The 20,404-nt window shown below is 41.9% G+C and overlaps 1 protein-coding gene across 2 annotated transcripts in view; it reads right to left on the bottom strand.

Moving 5' to 3' along the window:
- Positions 1-660: 660 nt before the first annotated feature.
- Positions 661-20,404, bottom strand: part of APH1B (aph-1 homolog B, gamma-secretase subunit) — a 40,603-nt gene continuing 20,859 nt past the window's right edge. For both annotated transcript variants that reach the window (XM_043920473.1, XM_043920472.1), the window contains 2 exons: positions 12,045-12,172; positions 661-4,137 (listed from right to left, as the gene is read on the bottom strand). In XM_043920473.1, coding sequence (XP_043776408.1) covers positions 3,970-4,137; positions 12,045-12,172 — 296 coding nt within the window. In that variant the 3' untranslated portion in view covers positions 661-3,969. The remainder of the gene's footprint in view (positions 4,138-12,044; positions 12,173-20,404) is intronic.

The following is a 20,404-nucleotide window of genomic DNA, read 5'->3' as shown; positions in this document are numbered from 1 at the left end:
CTCTCGCATTGGAAGGCAGACTCTTAACCATTGGACCACCAGGGAAGTTAGACCAGAATCCACGGTTCCTGAGGATACTTCACCGAATAACACAGTTAATATAAATGTGGAACAGCCTCATTTTAAACCAGTATCAGGACACATCACATGGTATGGAGTTTCAGGCCCTAACCACTCTCTGTGTAACCTGTCTGATGGTGGAGGCCAAGCTCAGCCCTTTAGCCACACTGACTCCACACCAAGGGAAGGAAAAACAAAAATGACTCTATAGGCTGCTCAGGGTCACTGGTAGAAACTAAATTATACTATCCTGGTCAACCAACTGCCATCTTTAGCCAGGATTCCATGATGGTTTATAAATGTACTATTTCACAATTTCTTAGGAGACTTTTTCAAGGGCATTCAGGACCTTCGAAAATTCTCCTCCACTAGGTTTATGACATCTCAAGGAATTTGCCTGCACCAAGCTGCTTCTGAACAAACAGAAATGAAATCAGCCTTTTGAATTTTAAATCAGAAAACAAAGATTTCTCTTTGAAAAGAATTTCAGAGTTGACCAGTTACAAACAACATACAGTCAAATTTTATAAGAGGGAAAAATTATAGTAACAGATATTGAAGGATACACTACTCCAAAGAAGAGGAAACATGAGAAACAAGTCATGACAATCTTTTTATTGTTTACTGAAAAATACAGGTCTGGAAAGAGTCTATTGCATTGTGTACTGAACGTAAGGTCTGATACTGCAAGTATCCATGACATGACAGTATAACTTATATAAAATGATACATATTGTACACAGAGACAGTGCCCAGCCCTCTAAACACTAAAATTTAATGGGATGAAGCAAAGTCTTTTATTAAATGAGAAATGTAAACACTGCAATCATATACAAAGTGCTCTAAGAGAAGAACTCTGAAACTGTTTTGTTGTGACGTCTGTCTACCTGGAGTTAGGAATGGTTGGGCCTTAGGAAAACTAAGTCAACAAAAAGCTGACACTCTCAAGGAGGTCTTCCCAGGGAGCCAGCTGCTGACACCTGAGACAGGCTGCCATCCTGGCTTCTCTGGAGCCCTCAGGCCCACTCTGACCATTAATCCATGTCTTAGGGCTAGCGTGACGCCAGTGGGAAGAGGATCAGGTAAGAAGACACTTCTGTCATGACTGCTTGTCCTGCACCAACTCTATGCAATAAGAACACCTAGCATTTTTGACCCGTAACTGCCACTCCCAGCAAAAAATGAAATGTGCTTGAGAAGAAAAACATTAACACTGGGAACAAAAGCCATTTTCTATACAATCTGCAGATACCATTCATTCCTTTCAGCCATGTTTTCACTAAGCTCGCAAAGAGGCTGCTACTACCCTCTTGCCAGTCACACTGGCCACGATCAAGGGTAACAAAATGTCTCCAGCTACAACCACTAACTCAAATGAGTTAAAAAAAAATTTATCAGAGAACCATAATCGATCTCAATGATTCACACGGCAACAGAATCAAGCGCTGCAACAACATTCACATTCCACAGTCAACTTTAACTACAGCCTCACTTCCCTCCAAACTGAGAAAGCCCCGTGTGGAGGAGAACATACAAGATTTCCACCATCACCTCCTCCCCAAACACTATTAGGGCTCAGAAAGTTCCTTAGAGGTAACAAATGCAAAAAAAGAGAAAGGATAAAAAGAAAGCACACCTCAATATAGACACACAACAGAAGACTACTCTCCCTCTGGGCTTCCTTGGCATCAGGCAAAGCAAGGCTATTTGCAATAACAGTGCCTAAGCTGACTATGGCAACACTCACAAGAGAAATAAGGAGTTACAAAGTTCCTTTATTCATAGGTAATCACGGATTACTAAATAATTCCTAAATAATTTCCTGAATTAAAATGACAGTCTCACCATCAAAGAAAATTTTCTTCCTGCCTGAGATGCTTTTATAAATGAGATTTCACAATATCCCAGAGTCTTAATATTGAACTATTAATGCACAGAAGACATCCTCAGAGCTCAAGTATGAATAATATCAATATTCTCAAAGATTTCTACACTTTAAAGATCAGCAAATATTTTACCAGATTATCCATTCAAGAGATTTGTAAGTCAACCGTTATAACCAAGTGTATATTTTTCTTATCCTGTTCATCAAAGAACACCATGCTCCAATAGGAATGAAGCCCAGCTCAATGGGTATATAATTCCCTTCAACTCTGCACAGCACATTTCACTATTCAGTCTCCATGTCCTTGACTCTTCTATAACTCACCTAGTCTAAAGAATGTATAAAGGTGGAAAATTGCAAACCCCAGCAAAAACATTGGTGTCAGTGCTGAAATACACTTTAGGGGAATAACTATAATTGCTTATTGAACCGTTTATAGTCTTGCCAGAAACCCTACTGCTCCTGAATCCCCAGATTGAAAAATTCAAATAATTTAAACATGAGAGGGGATTTCACTGATAAAGGTCTAGTTCACGTGTAAGGTTCTGGTTCTTAGAATGACGTGTGACTAACCCAAAATACTGGCTCCATTTCCATTTTAAACATATCTGTTAAATTCTTGTCAAATTCTCCCATCTGTCACCTCACTGGTGAACCCTCTCATTTGCTGCTTCTATTTCTTTTCGCTGTTCTACTGTACATATGGGATTCACCAAGGTTCTCACTTTAATGCGTATGGAATTTCCATTTCATACCAACAGCTCCCTAAAAGTCATCAACAGGGAACAATTTCTAGCTTAGTAAAGGCACAATTCCTCTTTACAGAGGAAACCAAAAAAGAGTCATTTGGAAGCTGAACAAACATCTTAGATACTCCTATAAAGGGAATGTTCTATCTGCCAACAAAACCCAGAGACATTTACAAGATCTAAAGATTACATGGACTATGTTAAAAGCATGAATTTGGCAAATTTAAGACATATTCCTAATGTTCCACTACACTACTTAGGGGGAATGTGCTAGTTAGTATCACAGGAGCAAATGGCAAGTGTCAACACCGCTCTATCGGCTTGTTCTCCTCCTGCTTTTAGTAAACTTCTGCCAGCTCCAGTGAAGCCTGTCCCAGGGTACATCACTCAGCAACCTGCAGAGCTGCTCAGAGATAGAACAACTGGCTTCAGGTCAACTAGTCCAGCAGTGAGCACTCAGCTGGTAAACACTGCCCCGGGGCAGAGCCCACGAAGAGCCTTAAGCCCAGGACTTACAGAAGTTGCACAAAAATTCTTGGTTTTATATCATCGTCCCAGCAAGTTGGAAAGCAATTGGGTTTTAGTTAAAGAAGTGGAACCTATGCTCAAAAACAATGTAATGCTTCAAAAAAGCAAAAATGAGATTGGAACGAGTAGAGAAAAATACAGTCTATTCGTCAATAGCTTACTTTGGCTAAATGATCATAGTGTCAGTGCAATGTATTATTATAGTTTGAAGCACGGCCTCCCATGTTCTCATAAAATAGGGTACCAGTGAAGTCCATGAAAACAGTTCACAGAGATGATAGCCCTTTAGCCTTCTGTGACTTCAGAACTTGAAAGACACAGGCTAACCAGGATTTATATTCAGATACTCGCTCAGTGCAGGCTGAGTTAAGAGACAGCAAAACATCTGATTTTTATTCACCTACAGTGTGCTCAGAAGTTCCTATTTGGGCAGCGATGGTTCTCAACCTGGCTGCACATCGGTGTCATCTAGGAAGCTTTAAAGAATTACCAAGTGCCCAGACCAATTAAGTCTGGAGATGGAGCCCAGAGATGAGTATTCTTTGTTTCCCCAGGAAGTTCTAACATGCACAGGCTGCACACAGCAGATGTATCCCTTTCAGAAGGCTGGTGCATGAAAGCCAAATCGTGTCTAGATAGTTTGGTTTCTTCTAAATTTCACCAGGAAAAGGGATGTTTAGAAAAAGGCACAGTTGTGCTTCCTCTAATGAGGCAGCTTACTGTTTGAGAAGTGCTGGTTCTTGGAGGTTATCTGGCACGCTGGTTGAAGAGGAGGAAGTCCTTGTCTTGGCAGAGCAGGCAGAGTTTCAGGCTTCGGCAGCTGCCTCCAGAAACAAAGAAGGCCCAGACGCCTGTGAGCACCATGATGATATATGCCAACACCAGATTTAATCCATAATGAGGACTGATGAAGGTCTGCAGAGGGAAAACAAAAGGAACCTTATTAAGTATGTGGAATAACCTAAGGCAATGGAAAATACGAAATACTTTCAATAGTGGAGGTGTGTTTCACCAAACATCTGATGTATGTCATGGGCCCACAGACACACAGGAATTAACCTGGTCAACAGACATTAGCCCATAAACCTGTGCTTTGCTGTATTCAAAGGGCAACCCTAGAAGGTAATCAGAAGCCAGACCTAATGAAATACCCAATAGAAGATAGATGTTATATAACCAGGGTCCAGTTTATAATCATTTTTGTGTTAACTGGCTCTGAGAATTAAGAAAGTGAGACAAGTCTATGTTGAAAGTGAAAGTGTTAGTTGCTCAGTTGTGTCCGACTCTTTCTGACCCCATGGACCCATGGACTGCAGCCTGCCAGGCTCCTCTGTCCATGGAATTTTCCAGACAAGAACACTGGAATGGGCTGTCATCCCTTCTCCAGGGATCTTCCCGACCCAGGGATTGAACCTGGGTCTCCCGCACTGCAGGTGGATTCTTTACCATCTGAGCCACCCTCAGTAATCAAGGGAACAAGAGGGAACAGCATCTCTTTTTCAGCTGCACAACTGCTGAGGGTTCCAAAAGTTCATTTAAAAACCACTGATGAGGTACCACGAGGTACTAGTGATGACCACAGTGCCTATCCTAATGGAGCTTATAGCAGTCAGGGAGACAGGCAATGAATGAAGAAACAAATAACTAATCACAGGGACATCCTTGGTGGTCCAGTGGTTAAAAATCTGCCTTCTAATGCAGAAGACATGGGTTCGATCACTGATCAAGGAACTAAGATCTCACATGCGAGGGGACAACTAAGCCCACTCACCACAACTAGAGAGCCTGCACACTGCAATGAAGACCCAGTGCAGCCAAAGTAATAAATAATACAAAAATAAATAATGACACATTGTGATAAATGCTAGGACAGAATAACTACAACTGAGATGGTGCTAGTAAAGGTTAAGAACAAAGTGATCTACTGAGGGTGGACAAAGAAGGCATTGAGAAAACGGCATTTAATCTGAGACTTACAAGAGGAGGTATGAGCCAGACTGGTTTAGACTGAGGGAGGGAACCCAAGAAGGGCAAGGAGTTTGGTGCAGCTGAGGATCTGAGAATCGCTATAAATGATGTGTAAGGATGGAGGGCAAGCACTGAGATAGGAGAGGAAGGCAGGGGCCAGGTAGGCATGTTGGTGCTAAGTGTGGGTTTTATCCTCAGAACAATGAAGGGGTGCAGAAGGGTTATAGTCAGGGAGCTGAATGATTTTAGATTTTTAAACTGCAGAGAAGGGATTCAAGGAGGCTATGGTGAAAGCAGGGAGAATAGTTAAGACGACTCCTCACTGAATGAGTAGAGTACAGGATGGTGGCTTAGTCCAGGGTGGCGGTGGTAGAGATGGAGAGAGTGGATGATAGGAAGTGACAGGACTTGACTTGCTGGTGGATGGAATGTGAGACACAGAGAGCCCAGGAGTGACTTCCATGGTTCTGGCTTTGAGGAAATGGTGATGCTATTTAATGAGCTAGGTAAGACTTGAGGAAGACTGAGCTTAAAAACATGGGGAAAGACTAAGCTAGGAGAGATAGGTGGGAACCCAGTCCAAAGAGGACATGCTAAGAGTGGGATGGCTCTGAGATTTCAAAAAGCAGGTGTCAGGGGACTTCCCTGGTGGTCCAATGGTTAAGAGTCCATGCTTCCAATGCAAAGGCACAGGTTCAATCCCTGGTTGGGGAATTAAAATCCCAAATGCTGTGATGCATGGTCCAAAAAAAAAAAACAAAACAAACAGGTGTCAGGTAAGCCGTTAGGTTTATGAGTATGAGGCTCTGAGGAGAGGCCTGGGCTAGAAAGAGAAATACAGCACAGTCCATAAATGGTCTTAAAGCCACGGCTATGAATACGATTACCCACAGAGCTACTGTAGAGAGAAGGGAAAAGCGAAGTCAAGCTCCAGTCCTGAGAACAGTTATAAAGTATTTGTGCTGTTTAGGATTGTAGGAGCAAATTAAAAGCACCAACACCACCCTACTGGTTTGACTCATACTGAAAAAGAGTTAGCAAAGGCATCTGAGAAGAGCAAGCAGTGAGGTGAGAGGGAAGCAGGACAGCGTGATGCAGAAGTCAAAAGAGGAAATGTTTCAAAGAGGGGGCAGTCAACTCCTCCTAAAGGTTGCTGAGATGAAAAAAAAAAAAACCAGCATCCTTTAGATATAGAGTGGTGGAGGGCCTTTTTGATCTTGAAACATGCAGTCTTAGGAGAGTGGTTGGACAGAAGGGAGAATGCACTAGAACCATGACAGAAATTTCGCTGTGATGCAGACTAGGAAAAAAAGGTCACGGCTAGAGAGAACTGGCAATAATGCAGAGTCTTATTTATGATATGTCTAGGGACTTTACTGGTGGTTCCCAGTGGCTAAGACTCTGCACTCCCAAAGCAGGGGGCCTGGCTTCGATCCCTGGTCAGGGACCTAGATTCCACATGCTACAACTAAGACCTGGCAGCCAAATAAAACAAAAGCACACCCAAAACCCAGATATGTCTATGTGCCAGTGAAGAGAGGGTGAGACTGGTGATGTAGGACAGGAGGAGTAAGGTAGCAAAGAATTAGGTTTGGAGCCCCAACGGAGGAAGACTGGCCTTTGATAGGAGAACAAATACTGTCTCTGCTCGACCAGGATAAGGTGGAGAAATGGGTTCTTTTTAAGAAAGAAGAGGCTCTGATTGGGTCAATTTGTCACCAGACACCTCTGCTGGCAAGGTTTCAGGGGGAGTGCTCCCCAGGCACCTGAGTCTTCACTCTCACCCTGCCCGCACAGTCCCCTGGGCTAAAGCAGGGGCCGCTTCCTACCAGCTCTGGCCAGGGTAACAGGCTGATTTTGCAGACAGCACCTTATGCAGAAAGAGCGCTTTTCTCAAGAAGCATCTGTGGGCATGGCAGGCACCCAGCATTTTCTCTTCAGGTTCTCCTTCGGATTCTTCTCAAAAATAATTCTATCCCTCAAATCTGCTGAGTTTTAACATATTTCGTAGGGTGCTAAGCTACTTTCCATCTCTTTTTTAGTTTGTTTCTTTAATAACATTATCTCTTTTAAACAATTATAGAAACAATATGTGATTATTGTAGAAAATTAAAATGTACAAATGAATAAATCTTAAAACTTGAAATTCAGATAGGCTAATTTTTACACAACATTCAACATTAAGAGAATGTAAAGACAAGCCACACTGTAGGAGAAGTTGTTTATAATACACATATCTAATAATGGAGAAGGAAATGGCAACCCACTCCACTATTCTTGCCTGGAGAATCCCATGGACAGAGGAGCCTGGCAGGCTACAGTCCATGGGGTCACGAAGAGCTGGACACAACTGAAGTGACTAGGCAGGCATATCTAATAAAAGCCTCTTTTAGAGAATACCAAAAAAGAACCTAAAAAAAAAAAAGACAGATGACCCAGTAGAATGATGGATAAAAGATGTGAACAGGCACATCACAAGAGAATTATCCAAATGGCTGATAAACATAGGAAGACACGCTCAACTTCATTCACCATCAGGAAAATGAAAATGAAAACCAAAATGTGATACCACTACACAACCAGTGCTAGATAAGGGTAACAATAAAGAGAATGCAATACTAACTAAGTGTTGGTGAAGAGGTGGAGAAAATACAACTCATAAATTAATGGTGGGAGTATAAGTTGATACAACCTCTCTGAAAAAGTGAGTGTTAGGAACAATTGACATATGTATTCCCATGACAAGGAATTCTACCCCAGGTATATATCCAAAAGAAATGTGCAAACATTTTTACCAAGAGATATACGCTAGAATGTTCAAAGCAGTACTGTTTACAATGGTTAAAACCTGGAGATAGCATAAATGCCTCTCTGTTGTGGAATGGATAAATTATGGTATAGTTATACCATAGAACACTATTCTGCAAAGAAAAAGCAATCAATAGCTATAAACAAATAAATTTCCCAAACAAAGATTGAGTGAAAGTAGTCAGACACAAGAGCAAACACTGTACTGTTCTGTTTAAATAAATACCACAAGGCAGGGCAAGCTATCGAGTCAGAAGTCAGGACTGTGGTTATCCCTGGAGGGGTCGGGGGGAGGCAGTGAAGTAGCACCAGGAAGCTCATGGGAGCAGATGTTCTAGCTTTCATTTGGGTTCAAGTGACATTGGTGTGTTCACACTGGGAAAATTCATCAAGATGTACACACTGGACCTTGGCGGTCCAGTGGTTAAGACTGCGCTTCCAATGCAGGGGGTGTGGGTTTGATCCGTGGTTGGGGAAATAAGATCCCACATGCTGTTCAGTGAAGCCAAAAGATTAGGGAAAAAAAAGATGTACGCTTCTGATTTATATACTTTACTGTACATGTGCTATATTCATAAAACTTAAAACGTTATCTGAAATCTGTCATTCAGAGACAACTATTGTTAACATTTTGGTATGTAATCTTTCAAATTTCCTGGGTTCTTTTCAATCATTAAAGAGAATAATATAAACTCTTCAGTATTCAACAATAGTTACTGGCCATCTCCTATGTGCCAGGGTTTCAGGATACAAAGATTGACAAGATAAGATCCCATCCTTGATGATCAAACCCTAATTGGAGAAGTACAGGTAAAGCTGTATCAAATAAAATAATGCTGGCCAGGGGGAAGGGTTATAACACAGCTATAAAAAAAGGACTAGGATAGTGCTTTCAGAAATGTGCACCTTTTCCAGGAAGGCCTCACACGAAATGAACAGTTTTCCAAACTGACCTAGGTTAGGGGCGAGACCCATCACTGCAGATATACCAGCATGAACAACCTGAGAGCCACACTGAGTCAATTTAGATAGAGTGCATGATATGAACCATGGGGAGCAGCAAGAGGTAAGTTTAGCACCAGTAAGATTCAGTAAGAGGCTTATGTCAAACAAAGAAGTCTGGGTTTTATCCCCCTGGCCTCTGCTACAACTCATCACTCTCCCGTCCTTAATCCACTTAGCTGCAGGACACCTGACTCCTGGCTCTCTTCCTACGTCACCAGGTTGCTCCTTCCCAGTCTCCATGGCTTGCTTCTGCTCTTGCCCCAACCTCAAGGTTGGAATGCCCCAGGGCTGAGTCCTCTGGCCTCTTCTCTGGTCTGCTTAGATTCACTCCCTGTAATGACCTTTTTAAGCTTGGCTGTCTCTCCCAAACTCTACACTTTTTCATCCAAATACCCAACTGACCTCTCCACTTGGATATCCAACAGGCACCTCCAAGGTACCAGGCCCAAAGAGGACTCCTGCTCTCCCTCACAAGCTTCTCCATCCCAGCTGATGGCAACTCCATCCTTTGAGTTGCCCAGGCTCAAAATTTTGAAGATGTCCTTGGCTCCTCTTTCTCTCCCTTGCCTTATCCAGTCTGTCAGGAAACAGCTGTTAGCTCTACTACCAGAAACATGTCCTGAATCTGAACATTTCTCACCGTCTCCACTGCTGTCTCACCCAAGTTGTCCCCATCCTTCTCTTAATTTCTTCCCCTGTTATAGTCTACTGTGAAAACAGCAGTCAAAGTGAGCCTTTTAAAATGTGATTCAAATCAAGTCCCTGTATTCAACACCCTACAATGAATCCATTTCACTAAGGGTAAAAGCCCAAGCCTTGCATTATCTAGATATGGTTCCCATTTCCAACCTATACTTCCATTCCCAATTTCAAATCTGTGACAGTATCTCCTACTAACTTCCCCCGGCTCATGGTTCTGGCCACTCTCGCTTCCACAAACATGCCAAGCATGTTCTTTAGTCTTAGGACTTTGCCACTAGCTGTTCAGTCTGTAGTGTTCCTTCTCCAGACAGCCACATCACCAACTTCACTTCTTTGCTTAAATGTACCTTCAAAATGAAGCCTACTTTTAACTACCTAGTTCGAAAATTCAACATCCCCAGCCCCTACAATCTAGAATCTTTTTTTTAAAAATTATTTATTTTGGCTGTACTGGGTCTTAGTTGTATCATGTGAGACCTAGTTCCCTGACCAGGAATCGAACCCAGGTCCCCTACACCTTCCCACTGGACCACCAGGGAAGTCCCTTGAACCCTTTGAACCCACTCTACTTTCCCTTTTTTCCCAAAGCACCAACCAATCTCTAACATACTTCATTTTATTATGTCTATTGCTTATTGTCCCTCTCTCTCCACTAGATGGTAAAGGCAGAGTCTTGGTTTTTTTTCTGTAAATTGTTTTGCTCACCTAGAACAGTGCCTGGAACACAGAAGGCACTCACTATTTGTCAAATGAATGAATGGTGGACTGGATCCGTAAGAAGGACATTGGCTTTTTCTTGCAATTTCCTTTCTTAAAGTATACACACAGTAGAAACTTTGGAACGTGCTGAAAACCATAAAGAATAAAGGAACCCCCCCCCCCAAAAAAAAAAGAATAAAGAACCCCATCCAGAGATGAAAACTGTTAATACTTTAATGTATTCTCTCTTCAATTATTTTTCCATGAAGATTTGACTTTACATAGCTGCCATCATCGGAGAAGGAAATGACAACCCACTCCAGTATTCTTGCCTGGAGAATCCCAGGGATGGAGGCGCCTGGTGGGCTGACATCTGTGGCGTCGCATGGAGCAGGACATGACTGAAGTGACTATTAAGAGTAACTTCAGTATCATATTAAGGGTAACTTTAGTATCATATTAAGAGTAACTTTAGTATCATATTAAGGGTAACTTTAGTATCATATTAAGAGTAACTTTAGTGTCATATTAAGGGTAACTTTAGCATGACGGAAACATTTTAGGTAGGGAAGGCAAGAAGACTGTTCTTTAGATGGGTGAGAGAGCAGAGTCCAGTATAAGAAAACTTGATATGAACTCTAAACGGATGGAGAGGAGAGAAACATGAAGCAGGACACCATCAGAAGGAACTTTTCAATACTTTAGGTGAGAAATGATGAAGGTCTAGATGAGGCAATGGCTGGGATCATTCTGATATAAGTATATGACAAGTTATGATTAAAGTCAGGCCAAAGCATTAAATAGTGCTTTAAAAATACACCTATCCTTCTCAACTTTCTTTGGAAAACTGGCATTTTAATACCAGTGAGAAGGGAGTAAGATGGGTACTCTTTGGGAGGGGGTTTCACATTTTTTTTTGGCCATGTGGCATGTGGGTAAGATCTTAGTTCCCTAACCAGGGATCAAACCTGAGCCCCCTGCATTGGAAACTTGGAGTCTTAACCACTGGACAGCCAGGGAAGTCCCAGGCACTCTTTATATTAATCAGAATGAGTAACAATAGTACAGCCCTTTTGGAGAGAATTTTAGCAATTTGCATCAAGGGTTTTAATATCTTAAAATATTTAAAAATATTCCACTTGACTTCATAACTCCATTCCTTAGAATCTGAACAATGTATTGAAAAAGTTTCATATACAATGATGTTCAAAACAGCTTTCTAATAACCAAAAGTAGAAACACAAATGATCAATTAGTTAAGCAAACTATAATTTTATGTAAAGATATAAAAAGCTATTAAAATGTAAATATTAAAAGGATCCATAATAATGTAGAAATTGCTTAAAATGTGTTCCATAACATAAGCATAATGCAAGACTATTTCAGGTTTGACCAACTTAATTAAAAGAAAGACACCTGACAAAAAGAAATAGTTTATGAGATCAACCAACAAATTAATAGTTATCTTTCTATAGTAAGACTTGGATGATTTATCTATCATTCATTCATTCATTTAAATGACTTTTTCTGAATTTCCTCATTATCCCAAGAGAGTGTATTTCACTTAGAGTGGAATCTATCACTTCAGATGTGTGGACTTAAGCTCCAAAACCCAGTTTGAGCAGGGCAGCAATACTCACCAGGGCTGACACCAGCAGATGGGAGAGAACAACTACAAGAAGGGTGTACCACTTCTTCTTCGCACAGCCATCAAAAAACACGATGCCCCAGAACACGTGCAGCAGTGTGATCACCAGCGTCATGAAAGCTGGAAGACAGCCAACCATTAGTGCCCAGTCGCGAGTCAGCAGACCCCAAAGTCCACTGAACACGTCCTTGGAGGCAGGCTCTTGGGGTGCACTGCACCACTGTGAGGGTTCACCCACAACTGACAGAGGACCCTGACACAACATTTGCTTGAACAGTAATTCTGAAAGCAACATTTCTGAACCAGGGGCCAGCTCTGCAGCAGCTTCTCACCTAAACTGTGAACCAGTGAAACAAAAAGTCAACCTGGATCTGGCTTTCAAGGAGTTTCTCTTAGGAACAGAATAAAATTACTCTGATATGCAATCAGTTTGTCCAAGCTGGCCTTCTGCACTAATCAAGAAACTTTTTTTTTGGCCACACAGCAAGGTATGTAGGATCTTAGTTCCCTGACCAGGGCTTGAATCCATGCCCCTGCACTGGAAGCTCAGAGGGAGTCTTTACAATGGACAGCCAGTGAGGTCCCCAAGAAACTTTTCTAAATTAAAACGAGTGTCTTTGATTTAAACAAGTCCTCTCATTAAAGTGGAATTTCTCCTTGGATCTTTTTTTAAGGCCAGTGGGAGAATAAAAATATCAGAAATTGCAATAATTATCTAAGATTCTTCTTAAGCAATGGAAACTGAATCCAATCAGTACACACAGGTTTTTCTCTGGAATACTGTGTGTGCATGCATGCATGTGTGTGTCCTGCATCCTGGACATTTTTTACTTAAAATGAGCAAGTTTCAGGAACTCCTTGGCCATCTAGTGGTTAGGACTCTGTGCTCTCACTGCCAAGGAATGGGGTTCGATCCCTGGTTGGAGAACTAAAATTCCACAAGCCACGAGGCATGGCCAAAAAAAAAAAAAAAAAAAAGAGAGAGAGAAAGCAAGTTCCACATATTCTAAAAGCTTCAACATGGGGAGGGGGCAGGCACACAGATTTCTCATTTCCACCATTAACACCCATTATTCTGGCAAAAAGTCAAGTCTGACCATTCTCCTTCACACTGCTGGTAATTCTCCCTTGGCATCCGTGGAGGATAGGGTCCAGGAACCCCTACAGATACCAAGCTCTGCAGATGCTCAAGTCCCTTATATAAAATGGCATAATAACTGCATATAACCTATGCACCAGCTTCCCTGGTGGCACAGATGGTAAAAAATCAGCCTGTAATGCAAGAGACCCAGGCTCAATCTGTGGGTCAAGAAGATCCCCTGGAGAAGGACATGGCAACCCACTCCAGTATTCTTGCCTGGAGAATCCCATGGACAGAGGAGCCTGGTGGACCACAACCATAAGGTCACAATGAATTGGACATGACTCAGTGACTAACGCACACGGCACATCCTCCACCTCCACTGTTTACCTTAAATTATCTCTAGATTACCTACAGTACCTAATATAATGCAAATGCTATGAAAACAGTCGTAAACATAGTGTAAATTCTATGTAAATAGTTACCAAGTCAGGCAAATACAAGCTTTGCTTTGGGGAATTTTCTGGAATTTCCCTTTCCTGAACATTTTTTATCTGTTTTTGGTTAAATCTGAATGCAAAACCCAAAGATATGGAGGGCTAACTCTGAAGCAATATTCTGAAACAATTAGTCAGGTGTTTTTCTTTTTTTAATTTAATTTAACTTACTTATTTGGCTGCAATGAGTCTTAGTGTGGCATGCAGGATCTAGTTCCCTGACCAGGAATAGAACCTGGGCCCCCATGCATTGGGAGTGGTGATTCTTAGCCACTGGACCACCAGGGAAGTCCCAGCAGTTAGTTTTTGAATCAACAGACCACTAGCCTTTGAGCATTTGTAATAACAAAAAATGTCCATCATTACCAGAATGAATAAACTGTGGTGTATTTACACAATGGAATATTTACATGTTCTATAATATAAATGGTCTCTAGAAAATAATGTTGAGTGGAGGAAAAGCATATTGTGAGAAAATGCCCATATTTCAGTTATACAAAGGCAAAAAGCAAATTATTACAGAGACATAACTGTTGAGGTTGGAGGAAAGCAATTTGTTACATCTAGTGACAGTGTTTCAGCAAATAATGATAAATACTTTATAGGAGAAGGGGGATTAAAAAAAAAAACTTTGGAACAATAGCAGACTAAACGAAAATGATTTATTTTAATCCCACTGATGATCCTTGAAAGGGCAGTTTCCCTGAAGATAGATGCCTAGTTGTGTGACAGTGTATAGAGTTCAGACAACTGAAAACACCCAGTAGTTCGTGTTATGTCAGAAAAGACCAGAGTAGAAACTGTGATTCACAGACACAGATGTTCACACTCTAAGGCTTTTCTAAAGCCTACATGTCAATCAAGTGTCAAGAGAAAGCAATTACACCACTAATGTGTCATCTGTTCATCAGCTATGTGAAAGGAAGATCAAAATGGAGTCAGTATTGTTAATAGAACTCTCTAAATAGAGCCGGGAGGCCATTAAGGAAGTGTGACCTAGGAATAGCTTAGCTGAGATGGAATCTGATATTTTTACCTGATGAAGTCATAAACCTGCCAGAAACTCAAGACACTTCTTAAACCCTTACCGTAAAATAACTCATGAGAGTCTACCCACTTAATGGACCATTACCCTAAAACAACATGTGATTCCTTAAGGACAAATATTTTCTGACTTATGTCGATCACAATTCTTACCAGGCAACTTTTAACAATCTCATAGCCTTTTGTCTTTATAAGGCCCTGACTCTATCTCTTCCGTGGAACTTTCTTTCAAGACTACCCATTCTTGTAAGACTACAAATCTGGGTCTTCCAACTTGCAATTCTTAAGACTCCAAAACATTCTTCTTATTTGCAGCCTCCTGCATTATCTTTTGTTCGACAGCTCTATTTGCCCTTTCCTCTATGCATTACCATGAATATTGAAACCAGCCAATCATCCTCCTACAGTCAAGTCTTAGAGTTCAGACACTTGGAAAATGCTCTTACTTACGGACTTTTTAGTTCATTCTCATCTAAAAGAGCATTACTCTGTTTCAGACAATCATTCTCAGGGGAAATCACTAGCCTTGAACTTTCTTCCAAATTCTAGGTGGGTATTTCTGTATGCAAGGCTCTTTCCTGATAAAAATTCTCTCTGATGGACTGACTCTGTCTCTAAAGTAAAGTCCAAGCATCTTAGGTTAGCATCCAAGGCCCTCTGCAACCTAGACCCAAACTACTATCCTCTACTCATTGTTAAAGACATCCTACTTGGTAGGAAACCAGAACTCCTACTTATACTCTGTCTATGCGTCTCTGTTTTCATTTTTTTAATTGACTGTCCCTTTTGCCTGAATCCTCTACTCCTTACTACCACCCTGCCCTTTTCACCCCATCCAAATCTTACTTTTATTTAACACCTAGCTCAATGCCATCCCCTTAATGAATTCATCCTGATATCTACTCGTTTTTTTTACACTCCACACACATTTACTGAGCACCTAAAGAGTCTGACATGAGATGATGCCTATGGGCTCTAGAGTCACACAGTCCTCAGCTGGAATCCTGGTTCCACAGTGTGCCTTCAGGCATGCTATCTAACTCCTCTGAGCTTGTTTCCTTTATTTCTAAATTGCAAATAATGCCCTTGGTTGTCGTGTAGAAAAGATCAGTACTTTTGCAAACCGCAGTTTTTCAATAAATGACAACTACTATGTGCTATGGTGTCTAGATTCAAAGATGAATATAAGCCAGGACCTTCAATTTAGTGAGTTGCACTAACAGGTTGGAAAGTGAAGCAAAGCAACAAGCAATTATCACACGTATCCAAGCTTCCTGGGTACCTGACTATGTTTTAAAATGTATTCTCAGACTGTCTAGGTGGTCCAATGGCAAAGAACCTGCCTGCCAATGCAGGGGACATGTGTTTGATCCCTGGTCCAGGAAGATTCCACATGCCGTGGAGCAACTAAGTCGACGCGTGGCAGCTACTGAAGTCTGTGCACTCTAAACCGCACTCAGAACAAAAGAGTGGCCACCACGAGAAGCCTGAGCGCCACAGGAAGAGCAGCGCCCAGTCACCCCCGTTCGCTGCAACTAGAGAAAGCCCGAACACAGCAACAGACCCAGCACAGCCAAAAATAAATAAATAAAACACTTTAAATATTCACTCGTTCACTCCTGTAGATTTCTTCTTCATCTGACACTGGATTATTACTCTTACATGTACTTTCTTTCCTCCTCTTTTATTAATCCATACAAAGATTTATTAGCACCCACTATGGGCCAGGCTTCCCTGGTGACTCAAATGGTAAAGAATCTGCTTGCAATGCAGGAGACCTAGGTTCGATCCCTGGGCTGGGAAGACCCCCCTGGAGGAAGGAATGGCAACCACTCCAGTATTCTTGCCTGGAGAATCCCATGGACAGAGGAGCCTGGAGGGCTACAGTCCACAGGGTCACAGAGTCAGACATGACTGAGCGACTAAGCATATGGCCAGGCAATAGGGCTATCCCAGAGAACAAAACACAGTCCCAAGGAACCTCCTTTTCAGAAAAGAAGCCCACCTTTTCAGTTTACTATGTTTTAACACAATACCTAAACAGGATCTCTCAGACATTTATTAAAACACTGTGTATTCCTATTTGACTGCTTATTTATTTAGCTAGCACTAGTTTCAAATCGGGAAAGGAGTACATCAAGGCTGTATATTGTCATCCTGCTTATTTAACTTATATGCAGGATACCTCATTAGAAATGCTGGACTGGATGAAGCACAAGCTGGAATCAAGATTGCCAGGAGAAATATCAGTAACCTCAGATATGCAGATGACATCACCCTTATGGCAGAAAACGAAGAAGAACTAAAGAGCCTCTTGATCAAAGTGAAAGAGGAGAGTGAAAAAGTAGGCTTAAAGCTCAACAATTCAGAAAACTAAGATTCAGAAAACCAAGAGTCCCTTGGACTGCAAGGAGATCCAACCAGTCCATCCCAAAGGAGATCAGTCCTGGGTGTTCACTGGAAGGACTGATGTTGAAGCTGAAACTCTAATACTTTGCCCACCTGATGTGAAGAGCTGACTCATTTGAAAAGACCCTGATGCTGGGGAAGATTGAGGGGAAGATAAGGGGATGACAGAGGATGAGATGGTTGGATGGCATCATCGACTTGATGGACATGAGTTTGGGTGGATTCTGGGAGTTGGTGATGGACAGGGAGGCCTGGCGTGCTGTGGTTCATGGGGTCGCAAAGAGTCGGACACGACTAAGCGACTGAACTGAACTGAACTGAATGGAGTTCTTCTTCTGGTAATCTTTTACACATTCTCTTGGTAGAGAATGATTCAATCCAACCTATTTCTAAAGAAAAGGTTTCAGTGTTATCTCTAAGAGCCTACATTTACTATTTGGTTCATCAATCCTTGCTGAGCACATCCCAAGCGTTTCAGCACAGAAACTCATAACTATCTTCATTTTCACGCTTGTCCCTCTCTCCCTCATTCCCAGTATCTATTTTTCTGTCCTTACAGACAATGGCCTAATATAGCTACTGATTCTGAGTCCAGCCAGCATGGAAACCGCTGCCCGGCTTCCCCTGCCAACTTCAGAGAATGTCTATAACCAGGCTAGAGAGTGCCACGGGCTGCTGCTGCTGGGTGGTGGCAACAACAGGCAGAGGAGGGCTTCCCAAAGCCAAGGCTCAAACTCAGCTGCCCAGAGCCAGGATGCGATTACCAAACGGCTCCTGATTTCGCTTTCCCAGGAAGAGAAGGGTCTGGGGCATCAAGGTCCTGCAAAGTGACAGCCTCTCCTCTTTCCCTCCTGGTTGCAGAAAGTTGCAAGATCCTGGAGAGATATCCAGTGACCTAGCCCAAGTCAGGCCCCAGAATGCAACTAGTGCTTTTGAAAATGTTTTTCCTGTAATAAGGATTTAACTTTACATTTTTGCTTTAAAAACTGTAACAGAATTCCGTCATCTAGTTTATTGTAATATAGACATACATTTATTACTAACCAGGTAATATTCTCCCAGATTAAAATAAGACATTTTGAACGCCATCTCATATAGCCATAAGAAAGACATAGCACTAACCCTTAATACCAACCAGATCAAAAAGAAACTGTCCTGAAAGCAATCTGAATATAAACAAATATAACACTATGAAATATCATTTCAGATTTATGAAAATGCTCCTGAAGGACATTCATGAGCTGAACAGACTGCCAAGGAAATGATGTTATGCTGACGAGCCCCAGAGCAGATGGTGACAAAAGATGAAATTCTCTTCTCCAATCAGTGTGGAGAGTCAGTGCTGGGAAGCCCCTTAGATGCTGCCTGATCCAGTCCCCTGTGCAATGAAAAAGCAGATCCCACACAGGGTCCACTACCAGTTACTCCCAGTTTAGGAGCTTATTTCATCACAGCAGTCACTGTGGGAAAGTCCCTTCTCAAACCAAACCCAAATCTGGCCTTTTAATTTGGTGAGGCTCAAGTGGGGTGATCTTGCTCCCAGAGGTTACCTGTCAATGTCTGTAGACATTTTTGGTTACCACACTGCGGGTGGGGTACTTCTGGCTTCTAGTAAATAGAAGCCAGGGATGCTGTTGAACATCCTACAATACACAAGACAGCTCCCCTCCCCCCTCGCCCCAACAAGGAACTCCAAAGGCCAAGAGTAACAAGGTTGAGAAACCTTTTACCAGCTCTTGCTTATTAAGACTAGGAAGGCTCTTTGAAGAACCAAAAGTCAACTCTTTTTTTTCCATATGTGGCACATTAAAAATACTTGAAATTCCCTGTTATAGCTCAACTACTGTCACAAAAATGCTGCATAAGAAACTACGCCAAACTCACTGGCCAGAGCTGCCACTGGGCACGCGGGGTGTATGGTAGTGCTCACAGGAACCTGGGGTAAAGTTCCTAATTCAGTGTGTGTGGGCTCTCAGGGTTCTCTTATTAATACTTTACATGTTGTAAACCAATTATCCTTCGATTAAAAATAAATTTAAAAAATGCTTTGTATGACTGCTTCACTGACTTTATGAAATTAACCAGGACCTTCCCACGTCTGATACTGTCCTGGAATGGTTGCAGGTTTACCTCACCCACCATCAGGTTTATCTTTTCTTAAAATGTTTGCTCCAAACCAGCTCTCAAACTTCCACTTCTAAAGCCATATCTAAAGCAAAACCACACCCATAAGAACCTGGATGGAGATTTAAATGGCAGCTAGAGGTAACATTTGCAGTTGAGATTAGATGTGACTTAATGAAAAAAACAGAAGAATCAGGATTACTCCAAGCTCTTGGGCCTGAGCAACAAGAAGGATAGAAGTGCTTCAGCTGAGATGAGGGAGACCATAGAGGTACCCCACCCTAAAGATGCTGTCCCTCTGTCTTCTGCGCTCCAGAAATGCTGGTAGGTCCAGGGTATTGTAAATCATTGTTTCAGTGAATGCAAGGAGAAAGTCCCCTGAGAAATGGAAAAACAGCCTACCATTTGAAACAAGGCACTTCATTATTCAAGTAAATGTTTGGCCAAGAACTTGAGAATGAAAAAGATGGTAAAATCTGATAGCTCCATCCCTTAAAATAAACCTCAAGCTTGATTAATCCCTTAAAAGAACCATGAAGATTTCCAAACATCTATGCATGTAAGAAAAGTGGTTTGGGCAAACTGTTCCAGGAATAGTATTGGAAAACCTCAGATAACACCAATGAGATGTGCTGCAACGTGAATGATACCCTCAGAAACTGAGCCATTCACCAACCCTGAGGGGAACACAGTGATTCTCTCTAGCAGGGCAGAGGGGAGGGAGAAGAGTGAACTGGTAACAAGCAGTTTCACTGGTGATGAGCATCCTTGGTGAGATGTGAGCACAGAGCAGGTCAGTAAGTGCCAGGGGCCCAGCCATGGAGCTGCAGAGGATCAGTTGAGGTTGCTGAGGAAAGCCAGGCTCATCAATAAAGCTGAAGACAGGATTTTTGTTTTCTCCTCGCAAATTATTAATATGGGATGTCACGGGTAAATTAATATTCCTATAGGACTAAATGAAGGAAGATACTATGCTGAATGATATTAAAAAATACTAATTTTCCCCAATGTATATCATCTTTATAGGGTAGCATCCTGCTCATCATGGCTATGAAAAACAACTCTGTAAGATTCACTAAAGAAAAAGACAGTAAACACACACACACACAAAAAAAACCACTACCAAATGTTAAAGGCAGTACTAGATAAAAAAAATAAGGACCAAGGATGACACAGGCCTCAGACTTCTCTGGTGGC

The sequence above is a fragment of the Cervus elaphus genome, chromosome 12 (genome assembly GCF_910594005.1).
Source record: "Cervus elaphus chromosome 12, mCerEla1.1, whole genome shotgun sequence".
Lineage (NCBI taxonomy): Eukaryota > Metazoa > Chordata > Mammalia > Artiodactyla > Cervidae > Cervus > Cervus elaphus.
This window is presented reverse-complemented; position numbering and strand designations above follow the sequence as displayed.